Source organism: Elaeis guineensis, chromosome 1 (genome assembly GCF_000442705.2).
Source record: "Elaeis guineensis isolate ETL-2024a chromosome 1, EG11, whole genome shotgun sequence".
NCBI lineage: Eukaryota > Viridiplantae > Streptophyta > Magnoliopsida > Arecales > Arecaceae > Elaeis > Elaeis guineensis.
The window spans coordinates 177,101,663-177,121,769 of record NC_025993.2 but is presented as its reverse complement, the minus strand read 5'-3'; the positions used below and the strand labels follow the sequence as shown (position 1 = coordinate 177,121,769).

The 20,107-nt window shown below is 40.1% G+C and overlaps 1 protein-coding gene across 3 annotated transcripts; it reads left to right on the top strand.

Moving 5' to 3' along the window:
- Nucleotides 1-1,561: 1,561 nt before the first annotated feature.
- Nucleotides 1,562-19,616, top strand: LOC105039822 (auxin response factor 23). Of its 3 annotated transcripts, none has more exons than XM_073249799.1 (15): nucleotides 1,562-1,838; nucleotides 2,107-2,233; nucleotides 2,782-2,894; nucleotides 3,036-3,131; nucleotides 3,290-3,346; nucleotides 3,475-3,627; nucleotides 3,911-3,995; nucleotides 14,927-15,017; nucleotides 15,474-15,638; nucleotides 15,959-16,075; nucleotides 16,216-16,291; nucleotides 17,192-17,357; nucleotides 17,706-18,493; nucleotides 18,600-18,790; nucleotides 19,165-19,616. In XM_073249799.1, the coding sequence occupies exons 1-15, from the start codon at nucleotides 1,674-1,676 to the stop codon at nucleotides 19,292-19,294; spliced, it is 2,520 nt and encodes an 839-aa protein (XP_073105900.1). In that variant the 5' UTR covers nucleotides 1,562-1,673; the 3' UTR covers nucleotides 19,295-19,616. The 3 variants fall into 3 exon arrangements, with proteins under 3 accessions (XP_073105900.1, XP_073105897.1, XP_010914408.1); XM_073249796.1 differs by having other exon boundaries at nucleotides 1,564-1,838; nucleotides 3,469-3,627; XM_010916106.4 differs by having other exon boundaries at nucleotides 1,767-2,233; nucleotides 3,469-3,627.
- Nucleotides 19,617-20,107: the final 491 nt, after the last annotated feature.

Sequence of the window (20,107 nt, the reverse complement as noted above, 5' to 3'; positions counted from 1 at the left end):
GACCGCTTGATTCGTTGTCCTTCTCGAGCAACCCAGATCCAACGCCACGTCGCTTTCGATCTTCCTCTCAGCTCCATCATCTTAAAAACTTTCTTCTCCGGGCCATTCAATGGGGCGCCTGCCATTGCTGCACTTGCTCTCCTATACCACGTGGCACAGCCGATGATGTCCACCCGGCTAGTATCGAATCCCGGGCGTGGTAATGGGCGCCCCACAAAATTGTTTTGGCTTATTTAAAATCTCTACCACCTCTCGGAGAATCCGAGCCGTGGGACCCGCATCTCTACGACGATGTTTCCGCTGGCGGGGGCCGTCGATCTCCTCGCCTGACCTCTTGCTTCTCTCTTTTAATTGTCCACTTCCCTTCGAGGCTGCAGCTCGGAGCATGGCATTTGATGGACACATATTTAGCAAGTTTTTTTCTTGACCCATGTATCCGTTCTATTATGATATATGAAGGATGAAGATACTAATACATGGATACGATAAATCTTGAGGATAGAATATACGTTATATATATATAATATAATATATGGTATATAATGTAAATATTGGTATTCAGTACAAATATGATATGGACACAATATGGTATTTAAAGAATTCATGCTTTCTAGACCATAATTTTACAACCAAGATAGTACTATCAAATTAGCTAAGAATTTTTAAAATTAAATTTTTATAATTTAAAATAGTTTTAATCATCAAGATTCAAATCACTGTTGGAGTTATTAATAACCATACCCAACCATACCTGTCAGATGATTTCTTTCCCTTCATAGCCAAGCATGCATAGCATTGTTTGTTGCTTGCGGTCGCGTGCTGTTATGGATGCCAGACAATCCACATCCACACCTGGCCATGCATTACCATGCCAAAGCTTTTGCAATATATATTATATATACATTAATGAATGTTTGTGTATATGTATACATTAATAAATATATATATACAACGTATGTTTGCATATAAAATCCACATGCGGACTCACACACCACACTCAAAAAAAGATATTATTTTGCATATTAATTAAGTGGACAACTGACCAGCTTAATAATTAACTCCAACCTTGCCATCATTTAAAAGTTACATTCTCTATAATATTAACAATAAAGGCCTAACATGAAGTGTTTCGATTCATGCAGTAATTGCCATTACATGTAATAACAATGATTACCGAATGGCATTTGAGGAAAAACAAAAGCTAAACCTCGGCTTAAATAAAATTAATTAGACCTAATGTAAACCCAACTTAGGCCGGAACACGTCCAAATCAGCTGGGCCCCATCCGGTCCGACTTGCACCCCAGGCCTTCAACAGCATCTGCCCAAACGGGGAGAGACACAATCTCCTGCACCCGGATCTCCTTCCGAAAGTTGGCTCCAAAACACTGTCAACATGGTGACCACACGTGGGCCCCACACCCATCACTTCCAGTCTCCCCAAGATTTAGTCCTTCGACGACTCCTTGTTTCCCAAAACCAGAGGATATTGTATCGAGTAGAGAGAGAGAGAGAGAGAGAGGGAGAGAGAAAAAGGCAGAAAGACAAAAAAAATTAAAAATAAAAACGGAATGATCCGGGGTCCGGACGATGATCCCGGCGAGATCAGCCGGCATTGACGCAAACCCGAGGCCAAAAGCCACGTAGCTGTAGCTGTTGCCTATTAACTGAACCATGGGCCCAGCCTACGGAGACCCAATTATATACCCAAGAGGAATTAGACTGCCACGTTTCACGGGGGTGTTTCGCATGACATGGAGCTTTCTCTTTGGTGCTATCGCTGGGTCCTGCAACCTCAATTCAAAGCCAAAGGCTCTTCTTCTCCCAATGCTTTTTGAAGTTGAGAAGCATGAGAAATTTTCATCTCTCTCGCTGCCTTGTCTGTCACCATGTTTTTTGGGTGGGTGGGGGTGGCTGGTGGCAGCAGCAATGCTAACACCACCAGCAGAGACAATTGTTGGTGTCTTGCCATCACTTGCCATTTTCGTGGGGGCTAAAGAAAGCATGAGAGGATGCAGTGCTAAATATAGAAAGGGGGGGAGAGAGATTTTAATGGTATTTATTTTCTCTTGCTAACAAGGGTTGTTGGTCTTGTTGTGAACTCCAGAGATTGTATTCTCCTCAAGGGAGAAAAAGAGGAGGAGGAGAGGGGAGGATGATGGGGTCTTTTGGGGTGGCTGTGGGCGTGGGAGGGAGCAGTTGCTGCTCTGGTGCAGGTGACCAAGGAAGAGAAGGTTTGCCTTTCCTCTCAACTTTCTTTCTTTTTCCTTTTTTTTTTTTTTAATACCCTGAAGTTCTTTTTTTGATCTAACTTTTGATATTAAAAGAGGTTCTGGTGACCATATGAATGATTATTTCAATGCTTCTGTTGTGGGTGATGCTCCACTTTTGGGTTTCACTTCTGTCCCCTGTTTCTTTTTTTTTTTTTTCCTAAACAAAAAAATTATTTCTCCACTCTTGTATGGTTTTGTTAATGGATTAAATATCTCAGAATATTATTCTAACAAAATATTTTTTGAAGTTTTGCTATAACTTTCTCCCCATAGAACTAGTTATTGAACTATAAAGCTTCTAGTTTATGAACTTTTTTAATGTGTGTTTCGGTTTTATCGGTCATGAGTCCAGTTTGTTTCTCCTTTTGGTAGATTGAATGGGATTTTGCTGTTCTTTTTGGTTAATTTCCTTCTAGGGAGCACAGATATGGAATCTCTTCTAACAACTATGGATGCTATTTGAGTGATTCTTTGATGTTTGGTTGTTTTATGTGTTGTTGTGTTCTTAGATGGGGATGGCCACATTGATACCGAGCTATGGCGTGCGTGTGCCGGTCCGCTCGTTACCGTTCCTCGTGTGGGGGAGAAGGTCTTCTACTTCCCTCAAGGTCATATGGAACAGGTGTAGCAGTCTTCCCTTCCCTTCCAATTGATTTAACTCCAATTAACCCTTTTAACCTTTTGAGACATTGTTAAGGTATGAGTTAGAAGGTATATTCCCATGTTTGGCTATCACTCTGCTTTGAGTTTTGCTCCTCTTCAGGTTGAGGCTTACACAAATCAAGAGGCCAACCGGCAAATGCCGATCTATGGTTTGCCTTATAAAATACTTTGCCGAGTTGTAAATGTCCAGTTAAAGGTCTTTCTCTTTCGATCGATGCACTTGTTAGTTTTTTATTCTTTCATTGTTATAGGATTCAATCTTCAGTTGTGGGTGACACGGTTTTCCTGTCCATCATATTGGTTTTACTTAATTTTTTTTTCTGGTGTATTTGGTTGTCCAACATAATTCTGCAGGCAGAACGAGATACCGATGAAGTCTTTGCGCATGTGACATTGCTTCCAGAACATGAGGTTGGATGCTAATCTGTTGCAACTTTGTGAAATAACTTCTTGTAGTCAAATAAAAATTCTGGGTTTGTATACTTGTCAGATTATATGAAAACTGTTGAATCTGACAACCTGTATGCCCAAAGCAACAGGATGAGGGTACTTCCAAGAATGAAGCTGTGCCGACTCCGATTACAAAGCCGTGTGTGCGTTCCTTCTGTAAGATTCTCACTGCCTCTGATACTAGCACCCATGGAGGTTTTTCTGTTCTAAAGCGACATGCTGATGAGTGCCTCCCCCCACTGGTTAGTTTTCTACTTAAGCTGTTAGAGTATGAATGCCAGTTGTGTCCTCGCAAACTTTAGATATTTGTCAAGTTGCGTGGAGCCTTTGTGGAAAAGTACTTATTGATTGATCCCACATTAGAATTTGCCATCCAAAGAATTATCATTCATTGCGCTTACATGCTCTACTGTTGTAGAACGTGATGTGCTTTGATGGAGTTATGATATATTTCAGTTGAACCAGATCCAGTGCTTTTGATTGGGTATTTTATTCTATATTTGATTTGTGTGCTTGTTTTTGTAGGACATGTCCCAGCAACCCCCAGTTCAAGAGCTTGTGGCAAAGGATTTGCATGGTGTAGAATGGAGCTTTCGCCATATCTTTCGTGGTAAGTATGTTAGCACTTTTGAACTGAAAAGCAATTTCATGGCTAACATTTATGTTCATATCAACGTATGCATCACATTAAAGATACACCAGTCATCATATCATGCACATTGGGGAAGGGGGGGATGTATCTGCCATATTTTTTTTTTCTATCTACATCTATATAACTTCTTGATCTCTATGCATGAACAGTACACAAATCCACACACATAACAGCAGAATGTGCATGCCTATTTATTGTTCTATGATTGCAACCAACATATAAGCATGACCAGATCTCTATAATCATGTTTACTTTTATATCCTAATAAGGTTATTCATGAGTGTTGTGAACATATTTTATTATTGTCTTTCATTAAAAGATTTTACATCCTATGGTTTGTACATCCTTCTTTAAACCTAAGGTGGTAAATCTTCTATCAGGAGTTTGCCACAATCTGAGTGATTTGACTGTATATTATCGAGCAAATCCTTTTCCAAGAAAGTAAGTAGGCAAAATAGATAGTGTTGTGATGATATGAGTTTGACTCGAGGAGGCACGTAGAATGACTCTAGATGCTATTTGAGTATGCATGGATGGTAGTGTAGAAAAGCACCACACACTACACACGTTAGAGGTAGAAGATCAAGGAAGAGGTTGCATGGGAGAGAAGAAAAATTTCTTTTATTCAAAAGAATGTACAAGGGCCTTTATATACAAATATGTGAATCTAAAAATGGTAAAGAATATGGTAATATTCTAGAGAATATTACATACACTTTTATGGTATACATAACCTATACTTATTATGGTAGGGAATATGGTAATATTCTAGAGAATATTATCTACACACTTTTATGGTATACATTACCTACACTTTTATGGTAGGAAATATGGTAATATTCTAGAGAATATTATCTACACACTTTTATGGTATACATTACCCTCACTTTTATGGTAGGGAATATGGTATTGACTAACAGCCCCCCCAAGCTGTGCATGAGTCTGAGTCATGGATAGCTTGCCCTTTAGAAATCAAAATCTTGGCTTTGGCAATCCTTTGGTGAATATATCTGCAACTTGATTGTTTGATCCAAAAAAACGGGCCTCCATCTCCCCATCCTCTATCTTTTCTTTGATGAAGTGCTGATCAATTTGGATGTTTTTAGTTTTACCATGATGAATCGGATTAAAGGAAATTTTTACGGCACTCTAGTTGTCACAATAAATGATTGACCGTCCAATGCTTTGTCTTAAAATATGAAGAATTTGCCTTAATCAGGTTATTTCTGCCGCAAGAGAGGCCATAGGTCTGTACTCTGCCTCTACACTAGACATTACTACTGTCGTTACTTCCTACTATTCAAGGCTATGAGATTTTTTTCAATGAAGATACAAAATCCAGAAATTGATATCCGTGTATCTGGGTCTCCAGTCTAATTGGCATCTGTAAAGCCACAATAACAAAGGGATTATCTATAGATCGTATGTACTTCAGCCGATCTCCTATGGTGCTCTTAATGTATCTGAGGATTCTCTTTACTGCCTCTATATGCCCATCTCGAGGATCATGCATGAATTGTGATACTTGGTTTACAGCATACGCTATATCAGATCTAGTGAATGTCAAATATTGTAAGGCTCCCATAATGCTACAATATTCATGTGGATCTCTATATGCTGCTCTATGTAATTTAAGTTTTTCATCTGTAACAGCTGGGGTAGCCGCAGGCTTATAATCTCTCATCCCACTTCTGCTAAGCAAATCTAAAGCATATATTTGCTGTGATAGGAACGTAGTGTCTCTTATTTTCTATCTTCTACACCAAGAAAGTATTTTGGCTCTCCAAGATCCTTCATCTGGAATGTTTGCAACAAATGATCCTTCATGATGTTGATATGTTCCTGAGATGATCCGGTGATAACAATGTCATCAACATATATAAGCAACATAGTGATCCCATGGGTACCTGTATGAACGAATAGGGAGTAACCATCTGATTGCGCTGGAATCCAAAGCTACGAATCTCATCAGAACCAAGCCTTGGGAGTTTGCTTTAGCCCATACAACATTCTTAGGAGCCTACATACTTTCCTATCAGGTTCATCCATAGCATATCCTGGTGGATGCTCCATATATTCTTCCTTTAAATCCCCATAGAGAAATACGTTCTTTACATCCATTTGATGCAGATGCCAACCATGAGTAACAGCAAGAGCAAGAATAAGTCTGATAGTTTCCATCTTAATAACTGGGCTAAAAGTTTCATCGTAATCCAGCCCATACTCTTGGGGTAATCCCTTTGCTACCAATCTAGTATTATATTTTTCAACACTCCCATCGGCTCGTCTTTTAATTTTGTAGACCCATTTGCAACCGACAACATTCTTTCCAATAGGTCTATCCATGATCTTCCATGTATAATTTTCATTCAGGGCAGCCATCTCTTCATTCATTGCCTCTATCCATCGATGGTCTTTGGAAGCTTCCTTGTAAGAAATCGGTTCATGCTTATGCTGGAGTACAAAAAGATACGGACGATACTCAACACCAAATGCTTTATATGTGACCCATCTGTCAATCGGATGCTTCTCTCTGCTAGAATGCTGCAAAACTATCTCTATAATAGGCTCTTGCTGAATGTTAGGTGGAGTGTGAAATTATTGCTGTTACTGCTCACTTATCTCATTTTCAAGTTTGGCATGATCTCCTTCAGTAGTACTCATTGGAACACACCTATGATAAACCTGTCCATACATTCTATCTTTCCTATGCTGCATGTCATCTGTATTAATGGGCAAAGAGTCTGTCCTTATAGCAACTTCATGTCTATCGCAATGATCACAATTAACTTCTATAACCTACATTTGTCTCAATGCATCATCAAACCATGGCTGGAAGCTAATACTGTCATCATCTACATTAGAGATAGTTATTTCCTTCACAGGTTTAGTTGGACACTGCTCATCATCCAAACAAAAGTTATTTTCATCAAATATGACATTTCTTGAAATGACTATGCTCCGTTTTTGGGGATTTCAACAACGATATCCCTTGAAGTCATCAGTATATCCAACAAACCTACAAACATCAGCCTTAAGAGCAAACTTTTTTCTTTGAGTGTCAGGAATATGAACATAGCACCTCATCCCCATACTTTTATAGAGTCATACGTGGGAACCACACCATGAAGAATTTCGTATGGTGACTTATGTCCCAAAAATTTCATAGGCAACCTATTAATGATATAGACTGCGGTGTGGAAAGCTTCGGTCCATAATCCAAAACGGGCACAATTTCTACTCATCATGCTCATGCCACTTTCAACTATGTGCCGATGTTTTCGCTCCACTACATTTTGTTCTGGCGTATGTGGGCAAGACTTTTGATGATGTATGTCGTGACTATGCAAATAATTCTTAAATTGATGGAAAATGTACTCCCCACCCCCATCCCTAAGGAAGTTAACGATAGACATGCTATACTTGTTTTGGATGAAAGAATGAAAATGCTGAAATATGGAGAACGCATCAGATTTTTGTTTAATGAAAAATATTCAAGTAAAACAACTCTAGCAATCAATGAAGATAACATTAAAGTGATTTCCTGAATAATGCTTGAATTGGGGCAGATCCCCACACATCTGAATAGATAATCTCAAAAAGAAAAGAAGCTCATTTATTTATTATCGGAAAAGGGAGGGAATGACTCTTGCAAATTTGACACTTTGGACATAACGATTCACTGAGTGAATCTTTATTGCATGGGATACAGGACAAAAGACCTTTCTTGAAGATGGACTCTAAGTAGTGACTACCACAAGGAGCAAGGCGTCGATGCCACAATCTGGCATCTTTTCTCTTGGCATTGGCAGCACTGAATAGCAACAACGATGACTTTAGATTGATAGTAGACTCGGATGGATGACTACGACCTTCCTTCAACACAAATAGGCTCCCCTTACGAACACCTTTAGCAAGTGTTTTGTTCGTTTGGAGATCCTTGACAAAAACAGAATCAGGAGTAAAAACAACATAAGAATCTAGTTGATCACATAATTGGGAAATAAAAAGAAGACTCTTTCAAATGCAAGGAACTAAAAATGTATCGGACAAAACAAGAGGTGTGGGATGACTTGTGGAACCGGGAAGCAAAGTATTGCCTATATGTGTGATGGTGTGAGGGGTACCATCTCTTGTAGTAACATAGCCATGAGACACAAAAGGTTTGGCATCAGAAATCTTATCTGTATTACCAATAATATGATTGCTTGCTTGCCCCAAAATCAAGGACAATTAGCATCATTTATTCTTAAACTCTATAAAGTGGCAGCTAATGCTTCATGTCCTAATTGTACTTGTTGCTGTCCACCATCATTTGCATGCACATAATTAGCATTTCCAGCATTCCTACGCCCTGTAGCAGCCAGCTCCATAAGTAGGTAAATCTCAACAATTTGCAGCAGTATATCCCTTTCTTTGACAAAGCTGACAAAATACTGGTCGCCGCTGTTGTCTTCCTGAATTATGATTTCTTCGATTATTCCATGGCTGATTTCCTTATCCACCGTTCTGGGGTGTGGGTAGCAGCCCACGTCCTCCTTTGTTATGCCTAGGATTCCAATTTCCACGTCTTCCTCCATGTCCATCACTCTGATTATTCTGATTTCTACCAAGTCCAGCATCAACATTAAGCACAGCATGGCTACCATTAGATTCGGTCTGCTCAGCTTTCTTTTGCTTCTCCACATGATGTTGCTCATACTGTAGCAGCATAGGATGCAATGCTTCATAGGATGGAAGTTTAGGCTGACAGTCAACGGAGATGATCAGCATGTCAAAATCCGATTCAAGCTCTGTCAAAATTTGCTGAACTTTATCTACATCTGAAATCGGTTGGCCAATGAGAGCTAACTCATCCGCTATCACTTTCATCTTATTCCAGTATTCCATTACCGACATATCATTCTTCTACAAATTCTAAAATTCTGCCTTGAGTTGCATGGCTTTGGAAGATGTGATCTGAGAAAGCTGATCACGTAGGCTTTCTCATAAACTTTTTGCAGTAAGCTCATCCTCAATCCCAAGAAGAACATCTTGAGATAAAGTGGACAACAGATAGGCCACCAATATCTTATCTTGTTTCACCTACGCATGGTAAAGAGGATTAGGTATGAGGGTAGTCCTTTTGCTCTCACATTCTCCTTGTATTTCTTCTAAATGCTGAGATGGTGTTGGGTCAGTATCATCCAAGTACCCAGCAAGATCCAGGCTCTTAATGAATGGGGAAATTTGGCATTTCCACACAAGATAATTAGAGAAAGTTAATTTCTCGGGAACAAGCTGAGAGAGGAAAGAAGCATTCATGGGTGGCGGGAGAGAAAAGGAAGCCATTAAAGACTAGAAGTGAGAAAAGGCAACCAAATTAGACTAAATGAGCTATTGATACCTAAAGGATAAAAGTGTATCTTCAGATCCAAAAATGATCGCAAGAAAAGTTGGGCTGGATTGAGAGGAAAGGGAGAAGGAAAAGGAAAGAATAAGAAAGCAAGGAAAGACAAGATGTAGAGATGAGGGCAGAAGAGAGGTTCAAGATGCGGCAAAAGAAGAAGAAAAAAGATTGAATAATGGAAGGAGAAAGCCTAGACGTAATGGCTTATCTGTTGCTCTGATACCATGTAGAAAAGCATCACACACTACACATGTTAGAGGTAGGTAGAAGATTAAGGAGAACGTTGCACGAGAGAGAAAGGAAGTTTTTCTTATGTTCAAAAGAATGTACAAGGGCCTATATATACAAATATGTGAATCTAAAAATGGTAAGAACTATGATAATATTCTAGAGAATATTACATACACTTTTATGGGATACATTACCTACACTTTTATGGTAGGAAAATATGGTAATATTTTAGAATATTATTTATATTCTTTTATGGTATACATTATCTACACTTTTATGGTAGAGAATATGATACTGACTAACAGGTAGGACTGATGAGGATTAAAAAGCTAGGTAAGCAAAAATACAAATTATTAGCTGAAGTTTGATGGTATTGTTTTATGGCGTGTGAGGTTCATTGTTTGATTAAGCTAGAGACTAGGTAGGAGCTACATGTGATCAATAAACATAAAAGCAACATGTTGCTACAAATGAGACCTAGTATATGCCCTTAGTATTAGAGTTCAATCTCTAAAGAAATTCTCACACAATAAACAAGTGATTGAGAGAACCTCTAGAACCATAACCATCAAAAGATGCATATTGACTAGATTCGCAGTTTAAGCTGGCAGTGATCACAACTTGTTGAATTCAAAATGAAGTTGGTTTTGGTGGTTATGTTAACTAGCACAAAGATCATCTTGCAGGGCAGATTGGCATAGGACTGCAATTTGGTAGGGATATAATGTTGGAAACATGGTTCGTTGAACTATCTTGAACCAGGCGATTTCGGATGTTTCAAGCCATATTGGCCGCAGATCATGATGGTTTGGCCTTCCAAGTTGGAACACTGGACGAGAGAGGGAAAGAGAGGAAGAGAGAGAGGGAAGGGACAGAGGGAATGATGCCGTCGGAGGGCTGCGGTGGCCTGTCGAGGTCGTCAAAGGGCCACGGAGGCCTCTGTGGCTCTGTGTCGCTCGATAGGATGTTTAATCGAGAGAGATAGAGGGGGAGTGAGGGTATTGAAGAGAGGCGCAGTCGGTGGAGAGGCCACCGGATAGGGTTGGAATTGGGTCGGGTTGGGCCATACCCTTGCTCGAGCTCGGCCCGAAAAGATTTTTCGGGCTTCGAGTCGGGCTTAGGTCGATTATTTTGGAAAAAAATCGGCCCAAGCCTTGCCCGAGCTTGATTGGGCCAACCCATTGTTCCTTCGCTTCGTTGAGCTCCACTCGAAACTCGTCGGTGTTGCCGCCCACACCGCCCTCGGCTCCATCAGCAATCGCTAGGCGCTCCTGCAGGCTCCACCTCAAGTTCGTCTCCGACAATCGTCACTGTGCTGACCCCCTCCATGTCCCCTTGGCCGCCACCCACACTGATCCCCTTAGCCGTACCTGCACGACTGCCGTCGCATCCACTCGCTGCTGCTGGAGTGCCCACCCCCCTTCGACGACTGCCGCCGTGCCAACCTCTTTCGCATCCCTTCCATTGGCCACCACCCTTGTCGATCCCCCGAGCCATGCTTGCACGGCCACCGTCGCATCCATCTGCTGTCGCTGGAGTGCCCACCCACACCTGTTCTCCCTGAGCCTCCTGATTTGCCGCATTTGCTCTGCCAGCCGCTGCATGCTCGTGATGATTGCCATCACCACTGCCGCGTACTTCGGCCTGATCTTCGTCGGTGGTGCAGGAGGGAGATTGGGAGAGGAAGGCGTTTGAGGAGCCGATGGGAGAGCCTCTGACTCTGGTAGTCTGGTTGGAGGTCACTGCAACTGTGCGGAAGGCCACGGAGGAGGAGGCTTGAAGGATCATGACTCACAAGAAAGAAGCACACCACAGCACCAGGTCTGCATGAACGAGAGCAAATCTCGGAGCATACGCACGGTGGATAGCGTGCAATCGAGAATTTGTGAAACACAAGGGGTAACGTGGCGTGTTATTCACTGTGGGACTTTCCTCCTAATCATGTTGGACTTTCGGCCCGGACCCGGCTCCCAATTAGGCTGGACTTTAGGCTCGGGCCCGGGTCGGGCTCGGGTCGGGCCAAACGTATATCGATCCCAGTTTGAGATACAAATGGGCTCTATAATTGAGCTCAAGCATGGTCTGAATTGTTTCGAGCTTAATGCGAAACTCGATCCGAAGTTGGGCTAGCCCGAGCCCAGTTCCAGTCTTAGCGCTGGGTAGGTGCTATGGCCATCGCACGGCGGAAAAGGCCCATTGGGCCGGCCTTAGCCCAGTTCTAGTCCTAGCATCTGGTAGTTGTCATGGCCATCGGACGGTGGAAAAGAAGCGGTTGGAGCCGCGGCAACGGAACAAAGGCGACCACCCCTCTTCACCGTGGGGTCGGCCTTTTTTAAAAAAATCCATGAAACAGGGGCGATTGTCTGTGATCGCCCCTGTTTCACGCCTGCTGAGCCGCGGGCTATGATTTCGTCATTCAATGGCCACGATGGCCAGCCAGAAGTCCTTCGGCAGCCTCTCTGCTGGCTTTCCTTCCCTCGTTTTCTTTTCCTTTCCACCTCTCTCTCTATATCTATCTCTCTCTTGGCATTGATTTGACGAAGAAAGTGGAGGCCTTGGCGGCCCGCCTGTGGCCACTGTTAGTGTCTCCTCCGGCCACCCTCTCCCTTCCTCTCCCCTTCTTCCTCCCCTCTTTCTCTCTTTTCCTCTTTCCCGATTCCTTTCTTCGCTTTTGTGTCGGTTCGCGCTGGTCCGGTCCGATACAAACTCATATTGACTTGAATTGTCGGTGTTGGCACGGATCCCGATATTGGTTCCATGGATCTTGGCTGGAAATTTGCAGAAGATTCGTGCAAATGGGAGACAAGCTGCCAAAGGATGTCAAAAAGTATGATGATGGTGCATGAGCCAGATGGCAAGTATCTAGGCATGACAATACAAGTCTTTGGAGGGATAGTATGAAAGTCTTCTACACGGCAAATTATTGTTGCCGTCGCAAGGATCCACCAGCAGTCAAGACGAACATTGTGACATAAAGATGAAAACTTGGTTCAAAGCAAAAAGGCAAATGTCCCATGAGAGATGGCCGAGAATTTAGATTGAAGAAAGAAATAGAACTACAAAAAGGACATTGATGAGAAGCCAACGAGGAAGAGAACCTTACAGTCACATGAACCTATTTGGAATGATAAGACTAAATTAATATGCATACTTGCATCAAGAAGCATGTTTTTTTTAGGAAAGAATGAAAATCCAAGGGTACAAATTGGGTAGAAAATATTCACTGTTAGCAAGATATAAGTGAGGAGCAAAAAAATTCTGATGAAAATGAATGCAGAATTAATTGACCCCCAAAAATAGATATTTTGCACAATGCGATTAACATGAAAATTTCTCATGACAAATAAAAATTGTTCAACAGCATGGTAAAAAGGGGAAAGAAGAAAAAATATGGAAGATGGCTACTATAGAATGAAGATGGTCACTGGAGACTAAAGAAGATATGGATCTCCTAAAGCTACTTTAGGGCCCACATGATTGCTTTAATGGACCTTGGAAAAAAAAAAAAAAAGAAAACAAGGACTATGGCATGTCCAACTCATATCAGCCTAAGGGTCCAGCTATGGGGTGAGGAATGTGAAGCAATCAAAAAAAAAAAAAAGAAGTAAACAAGTAATATGAAAATTTAGTTGTTCAAAAAAAAAAAAAAAGAAACAAATGAGATGTTAATGAGCATGTAATCAGTTAAACATTGTTGGGACAAAAAGCCATGCTTGTTGAATAAGTGAAAATGAGCACAAACAAGGTCAAGTTTTTTGTGATATGGTCAACAGTATCTATGACTTGAGAATCAAATTGAAAAGATCAGGTGCCAAAAGTGATCATATTGAATGATTTTAAGAGCACAAAAAATATCCAAAGAAAAAAAAAAGGGTGCAAGTGGTGTACAGGAATGAAAAATGAGTATTCTTCATGATATGGTGTGGAATTTTAAAAAAAAAATCAATGAGGCAAGATTAAACTGAATCTAATCAGATTGGGTACAGATCTATTGTAAAATCAATAATATTCTCTTAAATGTGAACTATCATACAAAATACCATTAAAAAATTTTTCTTCAGAAAAAAAGGGGATAAAAGATAGACCAGAATTGATAAGGCAGTCCAATGATGATTCATGAGAAAGAGGGCAACTTCATACATATTTCTGGTTGAGACAATTAGATTATTTGGCTATAGGGAGGGCAGTTTATTGAGAACATGAGTTAGAAATTCTATAGATGTTCTGTGGTCAAATATGATTCTGGCATGCTCCCTTGTTGTTGGCTTGATAAGTCAATAAATGGAGATGCTTTGGCAATTGTGTCTGATATAAGTTCCATCATGTAGCAGAAAATCTGCTGATTCTATGGTCTTGCAAATAACCTATAATATTTTTTGGTGGAGTTCCCAGGAGCATGATACCCATGCTTTGTGATTGTAAAATTTGATATTGAATTGAATAGACTATCCTTGTCATGTCCCAATGAGTCGTGCCATTTAAAGAAGTCAAACTAGTGTGTAGTTATGCAATCTACATATATTTTTAAGCAAACTCTGAACAAAAGTGCTGATAAACATGCAAACACTAGGACATGCGATCATGCAACTCATGTATCTTGATTCTTGATGTTTGGACTATTATATTTCTTTTTTCACTTTGTTTTGTTTTGTTTTTTATTGTTTATACAAAGCGAGTGGGGAGACCCACTGGGTTATAATTCCCAGACCCAAATTTGTGGAGATGCACACCCCAAGAATCAATACAAGAACCTCTGGTTGCTAAGCAGAGGGTGCGACCGCTGGGGCAAGTCCGGTTCACAAGAAACTTAGATTTCTCCAAACTTGCATGTCTGCATTATGACTATCTCGATGGTGATGTGGATAAAGATGTCAATAAGATGAATCAGGCACCATGTGAAAGACTGAGTTTTAATAAATTTTTAATTAAAATATTCATCGTTGATTGTGCATTTGAATTCTGCTTCTCTATTACATTTTATTCGCATGGTTCTATTAGGCGTGCACATGGGATAATGGGATTGTCTGTTTTAACATTCTTATAAAGCATCTGCCTTTTAAACTTGTGATTCTATTGGCCTTATTTTCTCCTTAGAGGATATCATTGGAGCTTGAAGGCCTAAATAGTTGCTCTTGTATTGTCATATTCATCATGTTTGCTAGTTTCCTTTTTCTGTTGCATGTGTAATTGTATTTTTAGTTCATTCTAATTTACAAAATTGAATATGATATATTCTTCTAATATCCATTTTGTTCTTAACAAATTCTAGGTCAGCCGAAGCGGCACTTGCTGACAACCGGTTGGAGTACATTTGTGAATGCAAAAAAGCTTGTTGCAGGGGATGCTTTTATTTTCCTCAGGTCCTCTCTTCTCACCCTCCCCTCCCGTGAGAGTCAGAGAGAGAGAGAGAGAGAGAGAGAGAGGGATACACATGCACATATGTGCATGTTTCTATATTTTCATATTGATTGCTCCAAATAAGGCAGGAATTAAGGGCCCCATGCAAGATTTCAGGTATCAGTTACAGTACCTGGACTGCCATCCTACTGGTATAAGCTGTAATGAGTGTCAGTACGGTACATCTATTTGTACCAACACTTCATAGTACCGTCTCCCTAGCAGTCTGGTCCATAAGCCTTGGATGCCCAGGATTGTTCACTTTGATGTCCAAGAATTTGCCCTTTAACATGTGATATGTGTGATGGATTTTGGTGATTTTTTGGCCTGTAGCTCAAAATGGGGAAGATGAAACCGGCCAAGAAATCATGTTTATCATCCTGACAAAATCATTCACAAAATATCTGTTCCTTCTGCAGTGGTGAAAATGGAGAACTTCGTGTTGGTGTTCGTCGGGCAATGAGGCAACATGCCAGTGCATCTGCATCGGTCATATCAGGTCAAAGCATGCAGCTTGGTCTGCTTGCATCTGCATCACATGCAATTACCACTGGGACAATGTTCAGTGTTTATTATTGGCCTAGGTAAAGGAATAGTCGATGATGTGCTTTTTACATGTTACTGTGTATATCAGTTTCTTGTTTTCATGAACTACTCAATATATCCATATTAACAAATTAATCATCCATGTTTTGGGCCTTTTGGCTTTTTTGTAATCCGCTCCATGTTACTACACATAGCCTGCACATGTATTCTTATCTGAGCTTAAATCCCACCGGTTCTGGAGATGAATGTAGTTCGGTCTTCTCTGAATTTTAAATTCTCTTTTTTCATCTAGTGCTTTATCATTTGCTTCTGGTTATTTAATTTATGTCCAATATGTCCATTTATAATTGTTCCTCAGGCGTAGTCCAGAGTTCATAATTCCCTACAATCAGTATGTGGAATCTACAAAGAACAACTATTCAATTGGAATGAAAGTCCGAATGAAGTTTGAAGGAGAAGAAGGTCAAGAAGAAAGGTGATTGCTCATGATATCTAGACATGATGAGTATTTTCTTTTTCTTTCCCTTTTTTCCTAGAAACCTACATGATAGCCAACATTTTACTTGCATCACTATCTGTCTCTGTTTCTGTTGATCACATATTTTTGCTATCCAGATTTACAGGGACGATAATCAGTATAGAAGATGCAGATCCAGCAACGTGGCCTGGTTCAGAGTGGAGGTGTTTCAAGGTAACAAAAATTACATTAGTGTTTACTACTGTTATTTTAGAAGGTATTTTAATGCCTAAGGCTGAAGTGCTTCTGGGACGCCTTATCTTTCCAAAGATTGTTGTCTGCTCAGAGTTGGTTCTTCTTTCAAACAGGTGCACAGCTGGTGTATTGGTGCTTTCATTTAATTTTATCATGTGTTGCGCCTATTAACTTATCGTTAATCAGACTTGAAAGCTACATCATTTCTTATCATATTGGATGCTTTTGACTTTTTTTTTTTAATATGCATATATTTGCCGGCTCATTCCTTTAGCTTCATATGGGATGTGTCTGCTTTTGTCAGCTTGCTTTTAGGCATTTGATTGATTCTCCCTTTTAGTGATGTGGTTGGACTAGTCAAGGGAAAATTAATCCCAGGCCCCATGGTTGACAGCCATTTAATGATCAGGGCCACGGCATGTTTTGATTAAATGTTTTTCAATCTATAGTTCAATATTATGCACACTTGAGCTTTGTTTTGTGGTACTTTCAATATGCATTTTTATTGTTTTCAAACACAAAACCTCTGAAAATTAGATTGCCATAAAAATAAGGAAGTGGGTACTCAATTTTTTGTCAGAGGGCCTGATCATTATATGGCTAGCATAACATTGACTAGAAGTTCTGGTGCCCATTAATTAAATGCAGCCCTTTTGTTATGTTTGAAAAAAGAGCCTTCCAAAATAATCGATTTTTTTCCAGTAGATTTTAGAAATAAATGACACTAAAATTGGCTTTTAGGATTGAAAAGAGTTTTCACATCCCTTCAAAAGTCTCTTATTACTCTTTTAATACATTTGTCAAAAATCTGTAAATTTTTGAACAGTTAATTTCTTGAGCTGAACTCAACAGCTGATAACTTTGTTATCTCAATACTAGGTCCACTGGGACGACACCTCCACTATTATGCGCCCACAGAGAGTGTCCCCATGGAATGTTTTTCCATTTGTAGCAGCAGCAGCACCACCTTCATTCATACCGCCACCCAAGAGGCGTGCTACACCTCTGTCATCACCTCCTGATCCATCTGCCCCAGTTAGGGATGGTCAGTTAGTCATCTATCCTCTGAATATTACATATTTCTGGAATGATGGCTACTATTCTTCTCTGTTATGTCTTGAGAATGTTACAATCTGATGGATCTTTATTCTATCTCAGAATCATGTGAAATGTGTTGAAAATGCAACATTATCCATAACAGTTCTTAATGGATTAGGATTTTAAATTTTCTATATATATTTTTTTTTGTTATTTTATCAAAAAAATTTTGGTGATGACTTCCATATTCCATTGATTTGTTTTATCAGTGCACAGACTAGTAATGCTTATGCTTCATCCACTTTCTCAATGCGATTCAATTATCTGAATTGCTTGTACTGATTCTATACTCCAGGCCCGCTAAAAGTCTCCAATGAACCTGCTCCTAGATTATGTGAGGTCTTGCAAGGTCAAGAAAACATGGTACCAACACTAGGATCCATTAGTGACTATCTTGAACAAGGGACGGCTCACAATCTTCTGTCTTCCCAACGAATGCCTCCATCCAGTCCTGATGCTAGAAGAAGCAATGAATTGATCAATTCTCGGAGAAAGATGGGATTAGAGGAGTGGACATGCTCTCTGAGGCCTCGGCCTTGTTATCATGATACTTATGCAACCAGTGGAATCTCAGAGACTTCCTGGCTTGATAGCTATTGGCAACGAAGGCTTCCCACTGTGATTGACCTCGGGGCAACACAAGTCAAATCCAATAGATTTCAGGAAATGGAGATTTGTAAGTCCAGGGATACAGTAGATAATCCGACAACTGAACCAATACCAATCTCCAATAGCCTTCGCAAGGAACATAATGTTCCAAATAGGTTCAAGGAAGTGGAACAAAGTATGTGCCTGGAAACAGGAGAGCCTTCAGGAGTAAAACCGGTTTCCATGATTAAGCTTTTTGGTGTTGAACTATTTGAGAACCATGTTGGTCCCATGTTGTCCCATGTTGCCTATTCTGATGAGCTTCCAATCTCATACAATGCACTTCCTGTTACTGTACCACACATGGCTTTAAGTGAACCTTACGTGCTTTCTGAGCCCTCAAAGAGTACAAAGCCATCTGAATGTAGTGTTTCTGATGGCTTCCTGGCACAATCATCCACAAGTCAACCTGTTACTGCTCGAAGTTGCACGAAGGTAATTGTTTGGTTGATGACAAGTTTTTACAGAAACGATGCCTCTAATATTGTGGTGATGTATTAGTTGCTGTTACTAGTGGTTGATTTTTTTTTTTGCTTTTCAGGTTCACAAGCTGGGAACTGCTCTTGGGAGATCTGTTGACCTATCAAGATTTGACGGCTATGAGAGCCTAATTGTTGAGCTTGACCAGATGTTTGAGTTCCAGGGCGGTTTGGCAGACCGCAGCAGCGGTTGGCAGGTCATTTATGCAGACGATGAAGGGGACATCATGATGATTGGAGATTATCCTTGGCTGTTAAGTATCTTACTGTTTTTCTCTCTTACAACATGGCCTATATATTTTAAAATTTATGCCAATTTTGTATACTTATTTTGTCTGAGGTCTTCCAAGTCATCATTACCAATCCTTAGATTTTACTATAAAAAAGAGAGATGCCCAATCCTTAGATCATTACATCAGAAGTGGTAATAAAAATTGATAATGGATGATGTTGAGTCCATTTTCAGGTTTTGCAGGGCCAATTTTTTCTTTATTCTTCTAGTATAGTACATTATTGAAAAAAGGGCTGTTTGTTGGAGTACCAAGTATGCTGAGCTTTTTAGAAATGCTGTTTTTTTCTAATTATTATTATGTTGTGAAATCTGATTAAGTTGTCATTGGAAAGCAGGAAATTTTGCTCCATGGTGCGTAAGATGTACATTTACCCCAAAGAAGAGGTCAAGAAGTTGAGCACTACACAACTAGAAGAATTAACTGCAGGCAAGAAGACATCTTGCGCATATAATGTTGCAAGTTGAAATGGAAGCTTCTGTTTCTTTTTCTTCCCTTGGGCATTATGAGAGCAAGTAGCCAGATACATTATTTTGTCTGTATGAAACCTACTGCTATTTTATCATTTTCATGAATTGTTTTGATTGTTGTGGTGTGATGAGACAGATGGGGAAATTCAAATTGTAAACTGGACGTACTGAACCTTTTTAGGTGAAAAGAGGTTCATCCCTTGCCTGCTGAGGAATCTGTTCTTTGGTTCCTCATTGTAGCTTAGTTTGCCAAGATCTGGTCATCATGGCGTCTCTAGTGTGTATGTTATGAGAAATTATCTTCAGTCTTGTGGTTTAAGATACTGAATTGCTAACAACACCATTCATCATTCAGCATGTAAAGTGAGTAGATTGAAACTTGGTAGCATGGAGGGCAAATACAGCAATGATGTCAATCCTAAAACCTATACATTCTCCGTGGTTTAATCATGCTTAATAATTATTGATCATCATGGATGGAGGTCTGAAATTATAAAGTTGTCCTCAGATCTGCTATCAAAAGTTTGCGATCCATAGCTATGACGTATTACTTGCCATATTTCTTAAAGATTGGGCATTGCGATGTTAATTATGCTATGAAATAATTGTCGAGGTATCGCCTGCAATCTATGGACCGTGCGGAAAGTTCTTGCTGCTCTGAGATGCCCGCAGACAACAAAAGCATTGCCTGCCTTTAACGCTAGCTTCAACAGCGCGATCCAATTTAATCATCTGTCGGGTTGACCTTTGAATTAATGTGGGGTTGACCTTTGAATAAATGTAGGAGATGACAGAAAACTTGAAGGTTAA

Bases quoted from the DNA above. Each gene is read 5' to 3' on its own strand.
- LOC105039822 (XM_073249796.1), top strand. From the start codon at position 1,674: ATGGGCCCAGCCTACGGAGACCCAATTATATACCCAAGAGGAATTAGA. The intron at 3,628-3,910 runs GTTAGTTTTCTA...TTGTTTTTGTAG, and splicing joins ATGAGTGCCTCCCCCCACTG to GACATGTCCCAGCAACCCCC. The intron at 16,292-17,191 runs GTAACAAAAATT...TCTCAATACTAG, and splicing joins CAGAGTGGAGGTGTTTCAAG to GTCCACTGGGACGACACCTC.